The 25,553-nt window shown below is 38.0% G+C and overlaps 1 protein-coding gene across 1 annotated transcript; it reads right to left on the reverse strand.

The window, feature by feature from the left end:
• Positions 1-1,236: 1,236 nt before the first annotated feature.
• On the reverse strand, positions 1,237-24,555 carry LOC123770676 (protein shuttle craft). The gene is given in 15 exon segments (XM_069305752.1): positions 1,237-1,499; positions 3,687-3,784; positions 4,835-4,987; positions 8,847-9,054; positions 10,893-11,074; positions 11,576-11,806; positions 11,925-12,138; positions 13,096-13,235; positions 14,198-14,476; positions 15,607-15,803; positions 18,911-19,074; positions 20,039-20,264; positions 21,280-21,454; positions 21,456-23,017; positions 24,534-24,555. Coding segments are annotated over 14 exon segments (3,924 nt in total). The 5' UTR covers positions 23,001-23,017; positions 24,534-24,555; the 3' UTR covers positions 1,237-1,387.
• Between the last annotated feature and the right edge of the window lie 998 nt (positions 24,556-25,553).

Genomic DNA, 25,553 nt, shown 5'->3' on the forward strand with positions numbered 1-25,553 from the left:
CATGGTGATAATATAATATACTGTATATAAATAATCTTTATGAAGCAGTACCATTTCTAGTATCAAATCACCATAGATAAAAATGAATTACAATAGGCTACTTGTGATTAAATTCTTACGAGTTTAATTTTGTAGCACAGCTTACCCAAATATTTCAATATACTGTACTATACAGTGTATGTCATGAATCTCAAGAAATACTCCTACAGGATTTATAATTTATATGTCTAATAATGACAGTATTATCACTTCAAAAATCAATGGAATCCCTTCAACATCTAAATTATTGCTGTGTTTTAATTACTACTGATCAATGTCTTAAGCTTCCATTAGAATTTGTTTTCATTAAAACATATACAATCATTTCCTGCAGACTAGGTGTATATTATGTAATGATCTTGAAGGTGAACACTTTGAACATGCACCTTTTGTCATAGCAGTAACAATATTAATGTCCTCTGACACTAGTGCTCAAACAAACCCCCTCACTCGTTAACACACCAGTAGTTGAATTACAGCACCTATAATACAAAATACACTGGCTAGGTAATAAATTTGCATATTATACAAAATCTAACACTGCAATATCATTATCTACAAATATTACATTATTTAATATAATATATAAGTTGCTAAATAACTCCAAAGTCTATTAACATTTACTTTGATTTCATGTTTTTCACTATGCTAACTGCAAGACCAACTGTACAGTATTTCACGCATCTGGCCGCAGCATGTCCCTTCACTCACTAGTTCAGGCGTACCTAACACAAGCTCTTCACTATAAACCATGGCATTTTGGAAATAACATCTCTTACAAGAATCAATTTCCAGCTAAAGTGACTTCATCCACAGACCTCCTTCCTCAACTCATACCTGTATTTGCAATACTGTCATAACTTACTTGTTTAAGAATAAATACAGTAATTCCCATTTATGAGTAGTTTACTAAAGGAATGAAATGCTGATACAAATATATAGTTAGGTCTATAAGTAAACTGTGTTTGCTCTTGGTTATAAATGATATAACATAAGATTACACGTCTATATACACACACCTTTATATGACAATAATATCACTTTAAAAATAAAGTGGCAATTCTTAACTTTACATTATCTTTTAAAGACATTACAACTGCTTTAGAAAAAAAAATTAATGAAAATCCATTCCCACCAGGACACAAGGACATTATAACTAGCTGAAAAGTCAAGTGAAAACATCAGCTCCAAGTCCAAGAGAGACACATGAATTAACTACCTGTATTAAACCTAAACTCTTAGTGCCTCTTGTTAATATTCAGTGGGGAATATAAAATAGGTTTATTATGGAAATACTATAATTAATATATAGAATTTAGTTGATTTTTCTAATCATAACTTTTTTTTATTATTCCTCAAAGTCAAAGTAATCTATGGGAGGTGGTTTGGCAGCTGCTGGATCACCTTCTTTTTTAACAGAGTTTGACTTTTCTAATTTCTGCATTCCTTGCCGAGCATCGCTGTAAAGTGTGGAATTTGTTTGTTATTCGGATATAGTGTATATATACAGAGATAATACAATTCAAAGTGACATTATTTACTTACCAAGATTTTGCAATACACTACTGTTTTTTCTCTAGTAAATTACTTGTATTCATTCATAATGATACTGCACTACCTTTCTTCACATTTATTAATGACATTTCCAAAAGATGTAATACAGCACATCGCTAAGGCAATAACCCACGTCATACTTCACCTTGCTTATATCTCTCCTTTTTCAACACAAATTTTCTGTTCATCATTTTAGCTACATAGTCAAAAGTAATTGATATAGACATGACAACTAAGATACTGTATTTGCCAGCAAATAGGATATATCTTTTGCTTCACCATCAATCAAATATGTATTGTGTTTACATGACCGAAATCATAAGCTTTCCCCCCTACATAACCACTTGAACGTCACTTTAGGAGTGTCTTATATGAGGGCAAATACAACCATTATAACAGTGTAAAATCTTAAATACAAATTTACCCAATTATTGATAATCTCGTGCATAATATTTTGCAGCTTGTGGCTTGTTGAGCTCAACAAGCCACTTTGTAACATTATTAGTAGCAATATTAGCTTAACATTGATCTACATCAACTATATTATTTTTAAGCCCCTAGCTCCCTAAATATATGTACAGAACAGTACTTCAGACTACTAGATCCTCAATTATTAAACCCACATTTGAAGTAACATAATGGCAGTTCTAAAATTGGATGTAATCACCAAGAGAACAATTGACCACAACCACACGTTCATTTCCATTCATTATCATTATTCTTTCTCCATGTTTAGCATTATGGGTAAAAACTGCCAAAGAAAAACTAGCAGAGGTCACAGTCTGCTAAACACACTAAAATGGCTACTAAAGTTCAACTCAGGAAAGTGCAAAGTAATGAAATTAGGCAAAGGGAGCAGAAGGCTGAACACAAGGTACCATCAGGGAGGTAAAAATCCTGCAAGTCAAATAGAAAGATTGGGGGGGGGGGCATCAGCGGCATATGCTAGACTGGCCAACGTAAGAACTGCCTTTAGAAACTTGTGTAAGGAATCGTTCAGGATCCTATATACAACTTATGTCAGACCAATCCTGGAATATGCAGCTCCACCTTGGAGCCCATACCTAGTTAAACACGACAAAGAGAAGATTCAGCAGTATGCCATCAGACTCGTCCCAGAACTGAGAGGTATGAGCTATGAAGAAAGGCTAAAGGAGCTGAAACTCATGTCCTTGGAAGACAGAAAAGTAAGGGGAGACATGATAACCACATACAAAATTCTCAGGGGAATTGACAGGGTGGACAAAGACAAACTCTTTAGCATGGGTGGAACACGAACAAGGGGACACAGGTGGAAACTTAGTACCCAAATGAGCCACAAAGACATTAGAGCAAATAGAAAGAGAATATTTTCTTTAAATATAGAAAGACATTAGAAAGAATATTTTCAGTGTCAGTAGTTAACAAATGGAATGCATTAGGCAGTGATGTAGTGGAGGCAGACTCCATACACAGTTTCAAAAGTAGGTATGATAGGGCCCAGTAGGCTCAGGAATCTGCATACCAGTTGATTGACAGTTGAGAGGCGGGACCAAAGAGCCAAAGCTCAACCCCCCGCAAGCACAACTAGGCGAGTACAGCCGACTGTCAGTGCCAGTTGATTGACAGTTGAGAGATGGGATTAAAGAGCTAAAGCTTAACCCTGGCGAGAACAACTAGGCAATTACAGCAATCAATACATTTAAGTAAGGATAGTGGAGTAGAACACTTCTTGATGGCCGAGAAAGTACCATACTGTACTATTAACTACACTAGCACTCTGAGAGCATATGATAATGCTGACACTTCTGTACATACACACACACATTTTATATATATATATATATATATATATATATATATATATATATATATATATATATATATATATATATATATATATATATATATTGCCCTTGCAATATATATATATATATTGCAAGGGCAATATATATATATATATATATATATGCCCTTGCTGAAGTCAGATTGACTTCAGCAAGGGCAAACAGGCAGGCCAAAACCAGGAAAGACACACTCCTCCCTTTAATTTTCTAAATGTATATTACCTCCTCCCATTGCCATAATCATGCATGAATATTTCTAACACTTACTTCACAGGAGACTTGCGAGTCCAGACTGGAGCAGGTACTTTCCTTTGGCCTTGTTCTCGTTGAATCACTGTCAACACGCTCATTGGTGGTAGGCAGCACTGATACACAGAAAAAGTAAAACAAATTTAGCAAAAGATAATTCCTATGAAAACAAATACTGAAATGATTAATATTTTTAACGAATGCCTCATGATTTATTTAATACAAATTACCACCTCAAAACCAATTAGGCCTTCATTCTTTGCAACATGAAAGGGTAAATTTGATTAAAAAAAACCAAGAGATTTGGAAATACACAAGATGGACAACTTAATGAAATATGAAAGACTAAATAAGAGGGAATACAAGAATAAAATAGTGTACTGTGAGAGGAATGAGCTACGAGGAAAGGCTAAAGGAGTTGAACCTCACGTCCCTGGAAAACATAGGAGTAAAGGGAGACATGATAACCTCCTACAAAATTCCCAGGGGAATTGACAGGGTGGACAAAGACAAACTCTTCAGCACGGGTGGAACACGAACAAAGGGACACAGGTGGAAACTTAGTGCCCAGATGAGCCACAGAGATGTCAGAAAGAATTTTTTCAGCGTCAGAGTAGTTAATAAATGGAATGCACTAGGAAGTGATGTGGTGGAGGCTGGCTCCATACAAAGTTTCAAATATAGGTATGATAGAGCCCCATAGGCTCAGGAATCTGTATACCAGTTGATTGACGGCTGAGAGGCAGGGACCAAAGAGACAAAGCTCAACCCCCTGCAAGCACAACTAGGTGAGTACAGCTAAATTTATTATGAATCTGTATTGAAGTCTTTTGTGTGGATTAAGTGATAGGAAATACGTATACCTATTCATTTTGGAAACATTTGGCATATCAAGCTGCATACACAGGCACAGCCTCGTGTCAAGTTTTGACTCATTTTTTTTTGCCGCAGCTTTTATTTTTGGTCGGGTTGAAACCATGGGTCAAAATGAGAGTTCAACACAAAATTCCAGAATTAGAAATGAAAAGGTTAAAAATTTCAAGGGCATAAAAAGATGAAGAAAAACAAATAATATGCAGTTAATGAGTGATGTTTAAAAACAATAAGATAAATACGTACATCTAGAGAAGGCACAAAGTAGTAACAAAGATTTTAGTTTTGCTTACCGACCCTCGTACAGCTGTGGCAACAACATTCTTTTTTGGTTCGTCGTCATAAGATTGACTCTGGCATCCAAAATGTTCACAATACTCATGGACAAACTGACGCTTTTCTCGGTTCATTGGCGCAAATGAATGAATACAACTCTTTTGCTTGGACTGGAAACAAAAAATATATTACTTTGGATCACATATTAACAAATATTTAGCAATCACTTTTCAATACATTACCCAACGAAAACATTTAAATGACATGAATCGTCACTGAATTACGAGTGAGCAAAATGAACCAAAAATTATTCAATACTACAATGCTTCACACCTATTAACCAAATGTATCAAGTACCATTTCAAATAAATAAAACCAGCATTGATTGTAATAAAATGCCCCTTTCTTGGGGAGGGAGGTACTTGGCAGTTCACTGTTACTTGTAACAAAGAGATATCTCCACACACATATAAGTCACATCAGCCCTAGGATGATCAAGAGGGCAAAACCTGGGCCACCTCAAGAGGAGCAGGGAGCAGTGGTGTCATCACCCCTCCTCACCAATGAAACAAACCCCCAGAAAGGTTGTGAAGCAAAACAGACAACTACAAGGTTTACAGAAAATAAAACAATGCAGCAAACAACTTGGTAAATGATCCATCCAGTTGTTTGGTCATACCCCTTCCCATTCCTCTAGTTACAGCTGGCCATCACTAAGTGGCACCACGACAGGAGCTGTCAGCCATCGTTAGTCTGGATCCTAGGAACCAACCGATGCACTTGGTTGGTAGGCAGAGGAGGATCTAGGAAGCCACAGAGGCCCACCCAGAAAGAAGGCCTTTCATTACAATCAATGCTAGTTTTCTGGAAGGGTCAAACAGTGGCTCCACATTGCCAACTAACCTGAAGAGAAGGCAACAATGGAACTCTCATGGGAGGAGGAGAGCAAAGATCAAACCTCCTGAAAGAAAGAGACCAGGACAAGAAACACTACTTAGGATAAAACAAGCTTGATGGGGACCAGACACTGACCAGGTAAAGAATCACCCAAGACCCTGGGGGTCCTCCAAACCCCCCAAGCCCAGATATCAGCTCGAGGACAAGCGAGATAATACAGTGGCCAAAACCACAAACTTTCAAACGGTCTTCCTTTGGGCATGTTAATGCCCAAAGGAAGACTGCATGCTGGCTAGATTTTATGATTCTAAGGACAGCCAGAGATGGGTGATGGGTGAAATAGGACCAAGGAGACCAGATCAACAAATGACTCTACCCCTTGAACAATGTATCCCTGGTCGAACAAACTATGAAACCAAAGCCAAAGGACACCACCCAGAAGCCAACTGTCTCATTCGTCACCAGAGAAGAAGGCTGCATGCGAGGAAACCGCTCGTCAGGGGAGAAAGAATAGAATGTCTTAAAAAAGCGATCATGGATTGAAAGGATGACCAAGAACCAAAGAAGGAAAAGAAAAATCAACACCCATGGCAACAACAGCGGTCCAGCTAAGGCCGAACAAAAAGAGGCTATAGCATTCGGCTTAAGATGCTGAACAAGCAGCATGGCATACCCATCTAGTTTCATGTCGATTCTGCAGTCTGCTGTTTTCTGGGATGTTACTTGGTATTTTTTACCCAGATGGCCACCCCTGTTGTCTCTGAAATTCCATATGTATGATCAGCATCAGGTGGAGAGAGATCACTAGATATGCAAGCTTTCCATGAAATGTTTGGGAAAGCATCACACTACAAATATAAAACTTTTGACAACTACTAAACAAGCAGAAGCAAGACAAGGCCAGTGACTTCTGTAACACATGAGAAGTTACCACACACAGCCACCACATGATGGCTGTACCTCAAAGATAATCAAAGGAGACCTGCCAACTACCTGTCATATAAGTAGCAGTACAACAAACTTAGGTCATATAATGACCATATAATGTCAAAAATATCAAACACTTTGTAACACCAATGCTGAACCAGCCAAATGGATACAAACCCCAAAAGAATAACGTGGCCCCTAACACTTCAATTCAAAATGTTAAAATTATCAGTAAGGGTCAAACAATGCATGTCTATGCACGAGTAATCAGTAAGTGTATTAGCTGTAGATTATCATACACAACCCAAATTTCTGATAGGATGGATGATCTAATCTTTGACCATTTAGCACTATCAGTTTATATAAATGTGAATAAATGAAGGTTAACAGTGAGAAAAGGGCAGGTAATAATTTCATAGACTATACTGAAATCTAGTATAAAAATTCTGTACCTGTAAATTTAAACAAATTAACTACAATATTCCTAATATAATTTATGAGTTTATCAATACATTAATGAGTCAAAAGAAAAGAAAATTAATACAGTGCATGTCCCAAGTTTGACAGAATCAGTACTATGATGAGCCTAAACTGAAAATTTTAATTAATAGCTAGAAAAATAGGAAAAGTTTAAAGAACCTTAGAACACCTCAAATACTTCAACTCTTTCAAACCTTGCTTGCTACAGCAAGGGAGAGAATAACTGATAAAATTAAGAAAATTTTGTTAATGGACTCCTACCCCACTCCCTTGAGCAAAGCCTGGAAAAGCACAAACAAAACCATAGGTAAAATAAGTAGACAAATTTGTCATACAAACTCGTTGCATAAAGCCGATCAGTTCAGATCAAATAGGCTCCAAGTTTTTAGCTTAAAAGATGTTACCAGCCAGCTTTACACCGTTTTCTTGTTTAGCTCTACCCACACTGCAGTGGCACTTGGTGGTCTGCTCCAGTTACCTCCATACCCCAGTGTTCTTTTATATGTACCCTTACCCCATTATTGTCTTTGCCTTTACATTTTCCTCTTCTACTTTCTCAAATCCTTCATATGCTGAACGAGGTAACCTTTATTTTACACACACATTCTTCTTTATATTAGCCAAAATCTAGATGTTAATATATATAATGTCAAATTAAGAATATGGCTCTCTTAGGCAGAAAATTTAATGCTTTGACATCTTTTGAGAAAATTCTGTTGCCAAGGTCTTTCTATGGGCTTCAGAAAATAATATGGTGTTTAACGAAGATAAGTTCCAGCTCATGCGCTACGGAAAAAAATGAATATATAAAAACGGAAACCACATACAAAACTTGGTCAAATCTTAACATAGAACGAAAAGGCAATGTAAAGGATTTGGATAAACTCATGTCGGAAGACCTTACCTTCAAAGAACACAAAGTAGCCATCACAACTGCAAGAAAAATGACAGGTTGGATAACAAGAACCTTTCACACTAGAGATGCTATACCGATGATACTTTTCAAGACGCAAGTGCTCTCTAGAATGGAATACTGCTGCACAATGACAGCCCCTTTCAAAGCTGGAGAAATTGCTGACCTGGAGAGCATGCAGAGATCCTTTACAGCTAGAATCCACTCAGTAAAACATTTAAACTACTGGGACCGACTAAAGAGCCTAAATCTGTATTCTCTTGAGCGCAGGTGGGAGAGATACATAATAATTTATACGTGGAAAATATTATAGAGGAGCTGGTCCCAAACCTGCACACAGAAATAACATCACATGAGACCAGGAGGCATGGCAGGATGTGCAGAATACCCCCGTTGAAAAGCAGAGGTGCAACAGGTACTCAGAGAGAACTATCAACTGGAGTTGATAGAGGAGACTGGAAGTGTGTTGAACAGTCTAACACATACGGGGCATAACTGGCCGACCCCTCACAGTGTTCAAGAGAGAACTGGATAAGCACCTCCAAAGGATACCTGATCAACCAGGCTGCGATTCGTATGTCAGGCTGCGAGCAGCTGCATCCAACAGCCTGGTTGACCAGTCCAGCAACCAGGAGGCCTGGTTGATAAATGGGTCACGGGACACTAAGCCCCAGAAGTACCTCAAGGAAAGGTAACCCTCTCAAAAGGAAATAGATCCAAATAAAGATAATAAAAAGGTCTAATTCCTCAACTAGACTTGGTCTTACTTTTTAGTTAAATTACCTACCAATAATAACATTCCTTTGCCATACCTCCTTGGACTTCAAGACCAAATCTGTCAGTGCATCATGAACCATCTTGGCAAGATTTGGATCCTTGCGAGATTCGTCCTTCATGAAATCAGAGTAGAGTATGGAGGAGTTACCAAGTTTCTCACGGGCTTCAGGGTTCTCTATCTGCAGAGCTAATGCTAGCCGCCTGTTACGTTCCACTGTTTGACACTCTTCATTGCATGGCAATCTACCAAGATAAAAATGAAAACAGAATGGTTATTGGATACAAGAATGGTAAGGATGTACTGTCCCGTAAATTGCTATTGCTTCAGCTAACAATTAAGAAAGAAATCAACTATTCAATCCTTGTAAACACTTGTTCATAAGTCTTTGATGTTTTTCTGCTGCGAGGTAATGAATCATTCAGTCAGGACTACTTGGCATATTATTGATCAATTATCTTAAAATAATTTGACTATAAAATTTAACTATTCCATAGTACAATTACAGATAACAATGATTTGATTTTGTTCACCTGGTTAAAGAAAACAAATTTAGTGATGTCATGAAACTTGAAAGACTGAACTTAAAAAAACTGACAACAACATTATGAGGAAGAGTGAACTGTAATATCAATGACATACTGTATATGTATGCCTACTATACGTAATGCCTGCCATACTGTATACATAAGCCTGTATGACTGATTAAAAAGATAGAGGCTCATGGTATTGTGGGGTGCTATATTAAGTTAGATTAGGGCTTGGCTATACCATAGGAAACAGAGTTAGTATAAATGGAGTTAAATCAGAGTTGGGAAAATGTTGTAAGCAGAGTGCCTCAAGGCTCTGTCCTGGGACATCTGTTATTCATAATATATATAAATGATTTAGATTCAGGTTTGAGCAACAATATTTGCAAATTTGCTGACAATACAAAAATCGGGAGGGAAATAAGCACGAAAAGGGACTCACTATCTCTTCAAGACGATCTAAATAGTTTTTTGAAATGGTCAAAAGATTGGCAGATGCAGTTTAATGTAAGGTTTTGAGGTTAGGTAATGATGATAGAGTTACAAGATACGAGCTAGATAGTATTGAGATTGCAAAGCTGGATTGCGAAAGGGATCTGGGAGCTAACTAGATTAGTAAGAATTTAAAACTAAAAAATCAATAAATAAATGTTCATAATAAGGTAAATAGGACACTGGGATTTATTAATTGAAGTGTTAGTAATAAGACACCTGGTGGTGGTGGTCTTCAGCTATATCTTGGTCTGGTTAGGCCCCATTTAGATTATGCAGTTCAGTTTTGGTCGCCGTACTATAAAATGGATATAAATTCACTAGAATGCAGCCAGCGTAGGATGACAAAGTTAATCCCCCAAATTAGAAACCTGTCATATAAAGAAAGATTGACAAAGCTTAAATTACATTTTGTAGAAAGGCAAAGAATTATGGGTGACATGATAGAGGTGTATAAGTGGATGAATGGGCATAACAAAGGGGGGATATTAATAGGTATTAAAAATATCAACACAAGACAGAACATGAAACAATGGATATAAATTGGATAAGTTTAGATTTAGGAAAGACCTGGGTAAATACTGGTTCATTATTACTGAACCAGTATTTACCCAGGTCTTTCCTAAATCTAAACTTATCCAATTTATACCCATTGTTTCATTGATTTGTGGAACCAATTACCATGTAACGTGGTGGAGGTGGGGTCCCTTGATTGTTTCAAACGTGGGTTGAACATGTATATGAGTGGGATTGGGTGGTTATGCATAGGAGCTGCCTCGTATGGGCCAATAAGCCTTCTGTAGCTACCTTTATACTTATGTTCTATAACTCTGGGTATGGTGATGTGACATAATTATACTTTATCTAGACAGGAAAGACACTATTAAAAACAAGATAAATCTAAAGAGTGCATATAGCAAAAGTAACGCCTCCATACCAGTAACAATATGTATACCAAATAGCTGTTCTATTTTCGTGTCAAATGGTAATACAATGCCCATTTACTCAATTCAGAAGTTTAAGTAGGGAGTAAAATTATTTATTAGAAAATAAGAACGTACCTCCTGAGCTTGTCAGGTCTTGCAGTAGCAGTAAATATGTCGGAGAGATCAACAGAACATCCATTATTCATGTTCTGCATCTGAGAAGCCAGCAGGGAGGTGGCCAGCGCACGATATTCCCTATCATTCTCAGAGCATTGAAGAGTAGTTTTTCGATGCCCACACTCGCAGGAAATCTTAACCTGTACAAATCATTACTTCATCAATAGGAGCATTTAAACCACAATTTTTACCTATTGGTAGTTAACTTCTTGGATGTGAATGAGAAACCACCCAACAGAAGTCAATATTTGAACTTCCCTAAACTGCCACCTTTCAGAAAAAATATTAGTCAAGTCTTCTCTCATAATAACAAAAAATTGTCAGCCTCTCTAAATTTTATTGCTGATAAAAAAAAAAATCATCTGCATACATTAAATTTGACATACTAGTCCTAAGCCTATTCACCATAATGTACTTACACTTTCCTTAATAAGTCCCTTATAACTCTAATAAGAAAAACCTATACTCAGAAATACATGCATCATTGCAGATGTTTTATTTATCACCAGCACATATCACCCTATCATATGTCTACAACCACACACCCACCTACCTGGTATTTCATCTCAACATTCATTTTTTTTCTTAAAATACAATAGCTTGTAAATATAAATGCACATATCCACAAACTCTTAACTTACCATCTCCTTGCAGGATGTGTCTGGACAGGATGCAGTATGGCATGGGTTAGCGCAGGGATGGCCACACGATTCTCGAGGCTTTAAGCACCTTTGTGTACATAATGTTCCTTCTGGTACACATGGCTGTTCATGGCAAACGCGCTGACATTTGTGTAATCCACAAGGCAAGGGACGCGCACATGCTCCTCCACATGACACGGCAGTCAAGTAGCACAGGGTTCGAAGCATTATCTATAAATAATAATAAGATTATATATACAAAGTAAAAACTTTTCTATACAAGTTTCTAAACAAAATATTTCTTCCTTTTTATTTTTTGATGAAACTTTTACACAGCAATATCACTTACCTTATGATTTCCAAAACAAGGCTTATCAACAAGCATAGTGCAAGGTGGACAAGGTTCATCAGCATGACACAGATGCGTTGCTTCATGAGGGCAGGTATGTGGACGTCGACATGGATTTTCACAGACCGGAGGTTTGGTTCCACAAGGCACAGGTGGATAAATTACAGATGCACCACAATGGCAGGTTAGTTCTTCAAAGCTTGTCTGCCAGCATCTAAAATCCAGTAAGAATTTATAACACATTTTGAAAGATACAAGACTTAAATTATATAACATTTAATTGTTGCCATCAGAACTGATTTTGATTAATTTCAAGAATTTGATTCAATGGTCAATCTCTACAAATTTATATGAAATTGCAAAGCAATACCTTGCAGGTGAGTGCAACTTTACTTAGCCATGATCAGCATCTTGAGGTCTCAGGAGAAAATGCTTAAATTACTTTCAACAGTTTCATTACTTTTGAGACTATTTTTCCTACTGCTGGATATCTATGCAGAGAAGAGGATGCAAACTTCTGCACATCAACATTTATTATTTTTCTCACTGCCATAATCCTAGGCCACTCTATTCTGCACATATGGAATTCATTTATTCTAAATATTTGTTATTACACTTATGATAATTTATTCACATTGAACCCCTTTTCTTCCATCAGTTAATTTTTTTTTTTTTTTTAGCTGAAACTGATTCTCCGTGTCTTCACAACTATAGATATTTTGCTTCACATCCAGAGAGTAGATGAAGGGAGTAGATGGAGTGAGCAGATTGAGGAAAGAACATGATAAAGGTAAATAGTACTCTTAAAAGAATAGGTATAGATTGAGTAGATGCAAAACTGAAAATACAGAAAATTAAGATAAATTTTTTTTAGGTAATATAGGTAAATTAAATCAATAGCCACTATAATGACAAAATGATTTTATCAAATCTTTTCTTAACCTCTGCACTGCACACCTGTTTTTGGCAAAAACTTCATAGTGCAATTGTTAAGGACATATTTTTGTTGTTTTTATAAATGTTCAGGTAAAGATAATGTCAAAATGTTTCCAAACTCAACAACTCTCAAAACAGCATTTGTTGTCTGGCACAGTGCAGTGGTTAATGTGCTAATTAAGTTTCCTGTTAGTGAATACAAAGTACTCAATAGCTGTATCAACAATGGACTGACCTTGGACAGTTTCCACGGTGACATGGCTCTTCACATTTGTGCAAGCCACACGTCAGCATTCTCCCACACACCAGCATACACACGTGGTCCACATCTATACAGCATTTGGTGGTGCATTTGTGTCGCCCACAGTGACGCAGCTGTATAAGAACTTCACATTAAACTACAGGAAATGCATTCCTTCCATTCAACAACAGCAGAACAAAAAGGTCCATAAAATTGAAGGAAAATGGAGAAAGAAATGCAAGAATGCTTTCAAAATAAACATATTTCTTTAACTTTATAGTACAGTACACTGAAAATGTATGCGTGTATCAGACAAGTAACTCGACAATCATCATGAGAGAGAAGTTAACCGTTAGTTCTAGCTGTATTAACAGTCAGAACCATCACAATATACAATAAGAAAATATATTGTTGCATGTGCACTTAATGCACATGCAACATTTATCATATTCAGAATTAAAAGTAAAAATTCTCCAAGAGGCAGATACCACCAGTTAAAATAATGCCTAACACTTATTTATATTAAGCTATGTCTTAGATATATAAAATATGAATTTTTAAAAGGAAATTAACAAATGAAACAAAATATTTTGGGCAGCTAGACAAAAAGGTTATGAAAATTTGCATTAAAAATTTGACTTTACCTGTAAAATTGTTGTAGTAGTACATATGCATTAGTGTAATGATGTAATGTTGTATAATGATGCATTATTGAAACAAATGGGTTGATACAGCAGTGACGTTGCTAAAGAAAATTACACATTACAGTGCAACCCTGATTATCTGAATCAACTGGTACCTTAAACCAATGGATGCCTGGTTCATGGGGAAGGAGAAATGGATTCAGCTATATCCACAGAATCAGAGAATCCAGAAAAATGAAGTTTCAGACAATGAGGAGAGGGGGGGGGGACCACTGTATAGAAAAGGGGTGATGAAAATTATCCTGCATTTTGAATTTACTGTACCTCAATAATCTGTTTACTATTTATCAACGAAAGCTTGGACACACACCAATCCATAATTTTCTACTAATGTAATGTCCTCAAACACCAAACATTTTATAACTAAATTTAAATTTGGGAAGAGCACTTACCTTTTTACAAGGCTTCTTACAAGTAACCTCGTCAGCTTTTGTTGTCAGCTCTGAACACAGAACATTGTGATCCATGGCACCACAGCGGCACTTGACGGGGGTCTCAAGAGGACATGGCGGGCATGGGCCCTCATGACACAGTGCTTGGCACTCATGAAATGAACCTGGAACACCACATTTGAGAATGTGCTGGCACGACTGACTGCAGGTGGGTATTGGATCCGAGCAGGATTTTCGTTGGATTGCACCATCTCTTTCATACAATTTTTCCAATGGTACCTAAGAGAACAAAAGTTGCATTTGACAATAAACCCAAAAATATAAATTTTTGTGTATCCAGGTTCATATTTATCTTTTATTAAAGAGGTAAAAAACCGAGCTGCTTTATAATGGTTTACTATTCAATGACTAAAAAACTATAAATTAAGAACTTTATATTACACATCAGAAGTGAGAAGGCAAGCAAATAATATTTAACGAAAAAAAAACAAATGAGTAAGATGAAAAGGCAGTTAGAAGATAATGCAACGCCACATAATCCAATATACAGGTACATTGATTCAGCTATGTATTAAGTGTCGGGAACCAAATCAAACCATTCTAAAAATATTTTAAGGATTTGGCAAGGCCTTCCAACAAACTTATGCACATTTTAATTTTATTAGTGTCTTGTCACAAATAAACAGATTAACTACCCCTCCTTCTTATCCATATTTACAAATACTGTATATGTTAACTAGAAAATTCATCATTTCTGCAGTACTTGTGGAACAGTCAGAATAAGAAGACAGATTCAGGGAATCCAACACCTGGTGTTGCCACCTGGTGTTGGCCGTGGGCAGTGGCAGGGTGGACTAGTTAGCTATTAGTGAGTGCTCTATTTGGTGCATCCTTGGATGCCAAGTAACCCTGACAAGGGTTTGGATTTAGTTGCATTTCTACATTTATTTTCAGGTTGGACTGAGCATTCTGCATTATCTCTCTACTCCAATATAGCCCAACAGGTATGCATAGAGATATCCCAGTTGTGCAGGCGATGAGTCACAATAACGTGGCTGAAGTATGTTGACCAGACCACACACTAGAAGTTGAAGGGACGACGATGTTTCGGTCCGTCCTGGACGATTCTCAAGTCGATTGTGAGAATGGTCCAGGACGGACCGAAACGTTGCCGTCCCTTCAACTTCTAGTGTGTGGTCTGGTCAATATCCCAGTTGTGCTAGAGAAGAATATTCAACAGCCCTAGCTGTGCAAGTCCTATCCATGGAAGCTGCAGGACCTTGCCTAATGAAGTCACCAAGTGATACACCTCAGAAAATTTGATACAGCATTAGATACTGTATAGGGGATTAGGGAAAGGTAGCCAGTTTTCATTTATGAAATGTAAAACAATAAAACGTGGAACTCACTTTACCACAGGGACAGCGTGTGATGATATCTACTGCTCTCTCGCAGGGTTGGCATTCCCCGGGGTGGCACTCTGCTTCACACTGGTGATTACCACACTCCAGAGTGCGGCAACACTTGTCCTTACAGCCGTACACAATTATACCAAACATGTCTTGGGTGCAAGCGACTTCACGGGTATTCTTTCCACAATGGCAGCCTAGAATTGATCACTTCCATAAATTAAAGAATAAAAATTGATTTGAATTACTTTCTACAAGTTAAAAGTAAAATGTTTAAATAGATTGAGAAAAAAAATCCATAATAAATTAATAAATAAATACTGTTATTACAATACAAGTAACAAAATCTACATAATTTTCGCCCCTCCCTCTACCTATCACACGAACTGAACTCAAAACAGTACAAACTAAAATAAATTCATCAAAAGTAACTTGAGACAAAGCAAAGAAGCTATTATAAGATGCTGTATTAATACAAAATAAAGCAGCATACCCAGACAAGATATTCTAGTTTTAATGGTGTAGTAAATGGAGGAAATTAGCTACCATTCAACATTATTTTACCACGAGAAAGCTAACTGACAGATGCTTCTAGAAATAAAAGTATTACCTATTCATGGTATTTCCTCTGCAAGGTCCAAACTATTCTATATCTGAATAAAAATTTTCTTATGATCCTATAGTTTTTGCACCACCAAGAGACAGGTAGTTTTTGAGATGAAGGCCTTGTTTTCAGGACTTTTAAAAATAGTGCAAGAGGACATGGGTAGATATTAGAAATGCGAACGAATCAAGAGATGGGGAACCTATCCCAACCTCGGTGGCAGACAGACGTGTTCTGGATTGCTCTTGAAAGTTGCAAACATGTGGTAACCAGCTAAGCAAACCAAGTGGTCAGTGACTGTATCAAGGAAATGACAGAGGTGGTCTGCCTGAGTGAAAGAAGGTCTTGTGCTATGTCTGCAGAGTCAAGGTGAGGATGACAAGACAGACAAGATGATTCCAGGACATTTCAAGTAGAAATGACAAAAAATAGAAATGAACGATGATGTGCAGACAGTTAAGTGAGTGTGAGATTGACAGGGACAAACGACCAAAGAAGTGTAGTGATCAACACCAGATGGCACCAGGGTTTCAAACTTCAAGACAATCTCAACAGGAAAACCTCACCAGGATGCAACAGGACCACACATGGCAACACACATTAATGGAAGGAAGCGGCTGTTATTTTCTTCAACATGTCAACAGAACTTTCATCAGAAGCTGGAGTGGACAGTTCAATAGGTCAAGGAATTTGGTGAATATGAACAATTATTTATGGAGGGTGGTTCACTGGCCCTACATAACAGTTGGGACAGAAGAGGCAGATGAACACCTAACGACTGACAGATTTAAGAATACTGTTTGGGTTACTCCTGAAATAGGAATAATTTACACAAAGGTTATGGTTTTAAGCAGCCAACATACTTGGATCCTGACTTTCATCTCAACAGTGAAAGTGTTGTGAATTAATACGAATATTGTACATGGTGAGAAACAAAACTAGATTGATGCCTTGTTAAAGGGTGAGGTTCCAGAAAGACTTTCTTGTGCATGGACTTGGATTCAGGAAAATGGCAAAATATACAGAGAGCCCACACTGTGCATGAAGTGTTCTCGTTGCTAACATATGGCTTGAAAATGCCAGTTTTACTTCAGATGTCAGTACTGTAGAAAAAAAGCACAACTTGCAAGAGTGTACATTCAAGAATGAAAAAAGGAGAATAATTTTTGCCATCTTGCTGCAATTGTCAAGGCATCCATAATGCTGGTTCCTCTCTGTCCCATGAAGCCCCATCTGAGTGATCCGAAACTGGCATGCACAATCAGGGTAAACAAAGCTCCGAAGGGAAGCACGATTGTACAGCAGGAACAAGGCAGAAATAATGAAGAGACGATAGCTCCTGTGACCACCATTTGGGAGAAAGGAACTGTAACAATTATGGTTAGCCTAGTGGTAGTTGGAAATGAAGTTGAAAAAGTGTACCCTCGTGGTGATGAGGTGCAGAACACTGTTATGTGCTCTGAGGTTGATACACAGATTTTTGGAATATCTAAAAAAGTTATTGAAGATAATTGAAGCACTAGAAAAGAGAGCTATGGCAGGTAGACGGAGCAAAGCGGGGAGTGAAGTGGTAAGGAAAACAAAGGCAGAAGAGACCAAGAGGATGGAGTATCACTGATGTAAGAGTTTCAGGAAAATGATCTATACTTTGGTGAGGGAAGTACTCGACCCTCTGTGGTGGAAAATGCTGTAGCAAAATGTAAGGAAATGCTGTTTAGAAAAATAGAAGTGGAGGACATGGTTAAGAATAAAATCCCCTTTGATGTTATTAACTGCACAAATGACGAGGAAGGAGCCGCTACATTGTTGGGAGTCAGTGTCTAGGCAAATTTGCAGAAAGCGGTAAAATCAGGCGACTTCAAACTTCTCGCAGAAAAATTATTGTGCAAGGATAATTTGTTTAGTTTATTTTTTTATTATACATACACAAGAATTCTTACATTCTTGTACAGCCACTAGCACGCACAGCATTTCGGGCAAGTACTTAATCCTAATATTCCCCAGAATACGACCCGCCAAATCATTTATCATCATAATGAGTCTTGGAACGTTAATGGGTTGCAAAACGGAGCAATAAAATGTGCATTATTATTATATTCTTAGAAAGAATCTTGACTTGTTTGATGGAGAGAATTCTTGGGAGGATCAAACACTTTGCCCCAAGAGTGTAATACTAAGATTCTTGTAATATATTTTGTAATATCTACTATGTGATGACCACTGAATTAAGGTATATGTTTTTGTAATGCATATTATTATCTGTTTACTGTATGGAATTGTGAACCCCTTGAGGAAGAAGTACGAGGGTAGAAATAGCTTAAGCTACTATCCTTTTGGGATGTATTTAATGATCTCAATAAGCTTACTTGAACTTGAGATGGGGAAGGGAAGCTTACTTGCAGTGAGAGTAATTAACCAAATAAGTAGAATGTACTGAGAGAGGAATCTGAATATCATCCTTCATCTAGCTTTTTGTGGGTCGCCTCCATCCATAGCTTCATGAGCAAGTGGGAGAGTAAACAAGAACATCTACTGTATATATAAAAACAACAGGTGCCAATAGCTAGAACATGAGGACCAAGGGCCAGATTTGCACTAGGCTGAATGCATATACTCTATGCATAATACAGTATGTGCATACTGTTACTAGAACCCTCCTGACCAGTAATTTATAAATGTAATCATTAAATAATATCTTACTCTGTGTGATCTGTTGTTGACAGTCACCACATGGTCCTGTATGGCAGTTCTTCTCACACTTATGTCCTTCACAATTAAGTAACTTTCCACATACACCGTCACAGATAAATGGCTCCGTCACACTACACTTCACTTCACGCGATTCTGCTCCACAAGGGCACGACCTAACATCAGGTGAAATTACATTAAAAAGATGTTAAGTAACTATGAAGTCTATAAGGTCAATATAAATTATAATAATTTTGTAGTGAACTTCTGTCCAATGTTGTATATGTATACATACATTAATTATTAAGCTGCACAAGTCAGTTATTCATAAAGGGGTGGGAAACATTACAGTTCTGCATTACCTAATGCAGAACCGAGACATATTAGTTTCCAACTTCGATTTATAAAACTAGTCACTAAACAACGCTGAAAGTCAATTCCTAAACCCTACTTTAATTATTGCCAATATAAGGAACTACATTAATTTTAATTGTGAAAGAGCATGCAAGTTCAGTATCAGATATGACCAAGTAATTTGTTGTACTGTACATGCAAATTTACAATAGAAAGTACACAGGGTTTAGAGTGAAGATAAGTGACTGACTGATCTCTCAGTCATAATAGACTCACTAGTCTACATGTTTACTCAATTCAAAGACATCTTGATTAATCAAAATTATGAAACAAAATACAGCCTAAAACTAGTTTTAATAAGAAGCTAGAAGTTTCCATAAATTAGGCTATATAAAACCCAAAATAGACTGGTTTTGGACTGGTATCACAAGATACCATTTGCTTTATGGTATATAATGATGATAATTATTCATTGTGTCAGGGGTCAAGTAGCCAGTGTATATATACATGCTAGGCTTATATTGAGGTCCCCCCAAGGTCAAATTACTTACCCTTCCCAGAATACAACCCCATAATAAGCTGACTTAACTCCTGGGTACCTATTTAATGCTAGGTGAACAAGGGTATTAGGTGACATGAAATGCACTCACCCATTTCTGTCCCACCTGAGATTTGAACCCAGAATTCCTGATTTTGAGTCAAAAATGAACCTGAAGCCTGATCCACTTTGTCCACTTATCAAATAAAAAGTATTAAAATTAAAAAAATTAAATAAAATAAACTTACTTTTTGATAAAGGCTGAACAGGGTGGACAAGGTCCTGGATGGCAAAGAATATTACATTTGTGTTTGCACCATTCAATTTTTCGACTCCGCCCACACACCTCTCCACAAGAATGAGCCATGTCACGCCGATTCCACTCCGGTTCTCTCATTTTTCCACAGAAACATCTGTATGCATTTGGAACTTTTGGGGTGGAGCCTTGGCATGCAGGACACCTCCAGCCTGAATCTGAAAATTGAAAGTGTGTATATATTATATTATATTATACACACACACAGTATCAGGTTTTGATTATATTAAAAGCACCTTCCTGAGCAGAATACAGTACTGTTTATATCTAAATAAAAAGAGAAAACTGAAATATCTGTATGTACCTTCACAGAAACACCGATGGTATGTACAATACAGCATCATAAGCGTTATTTATTTATAAAATGACACCAGTCATGTCTGCAGATGCAATACTTATGGGTGCCACCTTGCCGTCACCTTATTATAAGCTCTTCCGATATCTTAACTTATGCCTCTACTTCTACCTTCTCACCTCATCTCTCTTTCCTCGTAAATTGTCTTTCCCTACTGCTCTTTTGCATTACACAACTTAATAATGGTCCTGGACAGACCAAAACATCATCAATTTCTTTATTTTCAGAGTTGTTGGCTAGGTGTCTAATGCAATATTTATTTAGACAAAATATGAGAGAGGCCACACAAAGCGTTACACAGTGTTTAAACACCTGAATCCTCGTATCTGGATAGTGAATCATCATCTATTTATGAGAAATTTTGAAAGTACAATATAAATATGCACATTGATGCCTAAATTACAACCCCCGTTTCAATAGAATTAGGCAACAATTTCTACAAGAAAAAAAATCAGCATAGTTTCCCTAGCCCCCCCCCCATCCCCCCGCCACTATGTTCGTTGGTTCATTTTTGGGGTCCACCAACTATTAAAATTTTAAGTCTGATATTAATATGCATGGTAACATTGTAGGTTTAACATGTACTGTAGCACCTTTAAATTTATTTAAAGAGACAGTACTACTGTACTTAGTGTTAATACTTAGATACTGGTAATACTGTAGCCTTTAAGTAAAAAAATTAAGATATCACATAGAAAACAAAAAAATAAAAACATTACAGAAAATATAAATTAATAAAACTATAAGGTATCCTTACCTAAATATATTTGTACATAAATATGATTAAAATTTCCAAATTAAAAAAATAAAAAGCTCACCTCCAGTAGAAGTCTTGGCCCACTTCTTAATGCACCCAAGGTGGAAACAATTATAACAATTGACACAGGGCCATATAGCATGCTGCTGCTTGATACGATCACAACAAACCATACATTCGTATGTTCCCTTTGTCAACTGTTCTGTTAAACGATCACGCTGCGTTTCCTCGTCCTCAGTTACCTCCGACCTCAGTACGGGAGGATGACAGCAAACTAACTTCTTTATCGGATTGATTTTCTTTCTTCACACCCTTACCAGCAATATCACTGCCAGGAATGCTGTTATCACCATTACCCCATAGTCTCCTATCTTGTCTTCCTCGACCACTTCCTCTAGCTGGCTTAGAATTTATCACTGGTCCAATTGTAACTGTCTTACTCTCGTCCTGGTTAAGGTGTGCATTTACCTCCCAATTACTTGAATCACTGTTATCAAAAGTTCTGCTTACATCCTGATTGTGAGAGCGCCAATTTCCTCGACCACGATTGCCAGATCTCTCATTCCTCGGTAGTTTTTCCCTGCCATCAGTTGGTTCAGGATAACTGTTAACCTTTTCACTGTGACCTTTCTCATCTCCTGTTCTCACTTGTCGATTTATCCATTCCTTTCCCTGTTTTTCTTCGCCAAAATAGTCTCTCTGTTGACGTCTATTACCTCCGCCACGCCCTCCTGCTCCTCTATCTTGTCTCCCCCAGCTACTTCTAGGTCTTCTATCATTACTAGTTTCTTCTTTCACATTTACAGTTGCACCCTTTCTAACATTCAAGCTCTTCATAAATGCAGCAGTCTCTGCAAGGGCAGTGTCCCGGTCACGTTGTCTCTCGTCTAAATTGTTTGATCGGCTATCATACCAACTACTGCTGGAATTCTGGGTATTACCATACCCCTGGCCAGGTGGCTTTTCATTTGTATAATTCCTCCTTCCTCCTCCTCCTCGTTTGCTTTGTCCTCCACGTCCTCTTGATAAACCCTTTGACTTTGCACCATCACTTGAAATACCAAAACTAGTTTTATCCCCAGAGTATCCACGAGCAGAATTCTCATTTGCATTACTAACCGCCGAATTTTCCTCGGTATGTGCATTAACATTAAAACTATCAATAACAAAATTTGGATAGGCCGTTTCAGTGCCTGGTAATGAATTTTTTCTTTGTTTTTCAGCAGAATTACTACCTGAAGCACTATTCACATCTGATCGAGGCTCATTTGGCTCGGGGTTCACCACATTATGGTAACTCATATTTGAAATAATACTTTGTCCAACTCTGCCACTCTGCCATCCAGGGGCATACTGCCTAACGGCATCAAAATTGTACCCTACATTTGGAGTTAATGGACTATGGCTGGCATTAAAATTTGAGTTGTTTTCATAAAGCATTTGGCCAGCAGGTGCAGGACCATTTTGCATCATACAGCTGGACTGATACTGCATATTTGTCCGGTCCTGGAATGGTATATTTCCTTGGTACTGATTATTGCCATGATAATGAGTGTTCTCATAATGTGTGCTAGAGGACAGGTGGGGGTTCCCAGCATACTGGGTGTTGTCCTGGTACTGGGTGTATGTGATGCCTCTTTGGAAAGGCAATCCAAACACCTCTTGGGGACGAGGCGTATGAAACGCCGTCACTGGTACAGATGAATAGGGAAGTGATGGTGCTGCATAACCAGAATTGTAGCACCCTTGTCTGGGGTACCTGCTGCCACTGCCTTCTGCCATGGTATTTTGTCTGAAATCTAGAGAAATATAAGATACTTAAAGAAGTTAGACAAATGTAACTAAAAATTATTTATGACTGCTCATATTAAACATTCAAGTAAGCCATCAAGTACAGCCTTTGATAATTCTTTTGTAAATAAAGTAAGAGCAGCATAGATATAAACACTTCCCGGTAATATTAAACATATGCTATTAATTAAATTTAAAAAAAAGTTTGACCTTAAAATTTTTTTAAAGCATTCCTCTTAACCATATTAAATAACCTTTTTTATCAATTTATCAGTTACAAGTTTATATCTAAAATAAGAATAAAAGTACGGTACATGCCTACAAAAAATGAAAGCTCTCATTACCTGGAATGCAACTCGTGCATAGCTAACCTTATCAGTGTTCTGAATAGGAATAGTTTTTTTTTTTTTTTTTTTTTTTTTTTTTGAGATATATACAAGAGTTGTTACATTCTTGTACAGCCACTAGTACGCGTAGCGTTTCGGGCAGGTCCCTGGAATACGATCCCCTGCCGCGAAGAATCGTTTTTTCATCCAGGTACACATTTTACTGTTGCGTTAAACAGAGGCTACAGTTAAGGATTTGCGCCCAGTAAATCCTCCCCGGCCAGGATACGAACCCATGACATAGCGCTCACCGAACGCCAGGCGAGTGTCTTACCACTACACCACGGAGACCGATAAGTAAAGTTCTGTATATAATTTTAAATGTGTTACTTTCATGCTTCCAATTATCAGAATTATTTAGAACCTGATTTGCCTTGCCACCTATTTTCATGGAAATCCCTTCATTTGATTTGCATTTTATAGACAATTTTATATTGCTTGATATAACTAAGATTTTATTTTAAGTCAAGCATTGCTTGACTTTGAGAGTCCTGTTCTAACTGTCATTAATTATGGACCGGTTGTTAACAAAACTATACTCAGAGGAATTTAGAGGTTCCATTAATTGACAGATGGAAAGTTTAATATGGGTTTATTAAGAACAAAATATGATATTCCCCAAACTAAGTCCCTACCCTAACACTGGCAATTGTTTATTAATCACGCATGGAAAATATCAAAGAACACACACACACATTACCTTCTGGGTCCTACTCTACGACTATGGGTGAATTTCACTGTCTCCTGAGGCCCCTTGATGACCTGCGGCCCACACTACCTCTATCCTCCAGCACCCACTCTCTCTATCTCCTAACTCTCCTACAGGGGTATATATACAATCTTTTGCAACCTCCCAAATCAGGGGGGTGACCATTGAAACTCTTGTTGGAAAATTTTTGGTATGGTCCTGTTCCCAGCTGATTCAGCCTACCCAGGAAAAAGTGTTTGGCACACCTAACCAGTTCATCAGCACTAAAAGGAGATAGCTCCCCCTGGTGTATGCAAAAACACTCAAGATGCACCATTAAGTTGTTTGCCAAGACTATCAGAATTATTCGTAAACATGACCAAGCTGACTAGGGTGTAGCCAGGAAATGTTTCAATTAACTCTAGCTGAATCTGAGGTCACTTGACTGACCTGAAGAGAGCCGGTCGGCCGAGCGGACAGCACGCTGGACTTGTGATCCTGTGGTCCCGGGTTCGATCCCGGGCGCCGGCGAGAAACAATGGGCTGAGTTTCTTTCACCCTATGCCCCTGTTACCTAGCAGTAAATAGGTACCTGGGTGTTAGTCAGCTGTCACGGGCTGCTTCCTGGGGGTGGAGGCCTGGTCGAGGACCGGGCCGCGGGGACACTAAAGCCCCGAAATCATCTCAAGATAACCTCAAGATAACCTTACCAAGAGGTTCCCATAGTGAGTCATGGGTGTACTTTCTCTGGGCATTACAGAATAAGGTGTTATGGGGTGGTATAATGTGTTATGAGGTGGTGTAATGTGTTACGAGGTGGTGTAAGGTGTTGTGGGGTGTAAGGTGGTGTTAGGTGTTGTGAGGTGGCATAAGGTGTTATGAGGTGGTGTAATGTGTTGTGAGGTGGTGTAGTGTTATGAGGTGGTGTAATGTGTTGTGGGGTGGTGTGAGGCGTTATGAGGTGGTGTGAGGCGTTATGAGGTGGTGTGAGGCGTTATGATATGATGAGGGTATTATAATGTGGCAGGAGGAGGTATAATGTACAATAAGGTGGTGTGAGGCGGGCAGCGTGCCCCCCCCACAGGTATGGGTGCAGGACCAGCAGGTGGCGGCCAGCCCCACCTGTGGTGTACCAAGACTGGCAGGCCGGGGCGCACACTCACCAGCTGAGGCCGCTGCAGGCCACCATGGTGTGCAGACAGCTGTGTGTGTGGCTCCTGGTGTGGCTGGGGCCGCCTCCACCTCTTCTCCAGGGACTCTTTACCGCCCCGTCACCACTGCTGCTCCTCGCCGCCTCTTCACTCCTCTCACCTCTCACATTCATTTTTGCCACATTAACCACAATAATTTTGGACTTAATTATATTTTGTTATTTAATAAGGGCTTATTAATTATTTAAACATTACCGTAAAAGGCTGAGAAATATATTTCTTTATTCAGAGAGGAGATAATTATTGTTATGGGTTTTTT

This window comes from Procambarus clarkii, chromosome 56 (genome assembly GCF_040958095.1).
Source record: "Procambarus clarkii isolate CNS0578487 chromosome 56, FALCON_Pclarkii_2.0, whole genome shotgun sequence".
Taxonomy (NCBI): domain Eukaryota; kingdom Metazoa; phylum Arthropoda; class Malacostraca; order Decapoda; family Cambaridae; genus Procambarus; species Procambarus clarkii.